The sequence below is a fragment of the Amaranthus tricolor genome, chromosome 4 (genome assembly GCF_026212465.1).
Source record: "Amaranthus tricolor cultivar Red isolate AtriRed21 chromosome 4, ASM2621246v1, whole genome shotgun sequence".
Taxonomy (NCBI): Eukaryota; Viridiplantae; Streptophyta; class Magnoliopsida; order Caryophyllales; family Amaranthaceae; genus Amaranthus; species Amaranthus tricolor.
Genome location: NC_080050.1, coordinates 17,696,352 through 17,696,771, shown reverse-complemented (window position 1 = coordinate 17,696,771; position 420 = coordinate 17,696,352). Strand labels below are relative to the sequence as shown.

At 40.7% G+C, this 420-nt stretch overlaps 1 protein-coding gene across 1 annotated transcript in view; it reads left to right on the top strand.

Moving 5' to 3' along the window:
• The first annotated feature begins 323 nt into the window (after positions 1-323).
• LOC130810799 (uncharacterized) overlaps positions 324-420 on the top strand; it is a 402-nt gene continuing 305 nt past the window's right edge. Inside the window, exon 1 of the mRNA XM_057676925.1 lies at positions 324-420. This exon is cut by the window's right edge and continues 305 nt beyond it. Coding sequence (XP_057532908.1) covers positions 324-420 — 97 coding nt within the window.

Here is a 420-nt window from a genome sequence, read left to right as displayed (position 1 = left end):
ATGGATTAGATGGATTATGAACTGTGTGTGCACTGCCTCGATGTCCATCCTTCTAAACGGCTCACCTCTACAACTGTTCAAAATGGAAAAAGGGCTGAGACAAGGGGACCCCCTGTCACCGTATCTCTTCATCCTGGTCAGCGAAGGGCTAGTTTGCATTCTGCAAAAAGCACATGAGATGAACTTGATTGAGGCGGTGAGCATTAGAAAAGCAAAGGTAAACCTGAAACACCTTCAATTTTTGTGATGATACACTTATCTTTGCTCCAAAAAATTCCACATGCATTACAAATTACTTTAGAATTTTAGATGTCTTTGCTATGATGTCGGGTTTGAGTCTTAATTACAACAAGTCCTCCTTTATAACTTGGAATCCAAAAGATCATGCTTGGGCTAGAGACATTGTTGGAAGTGTTGGTT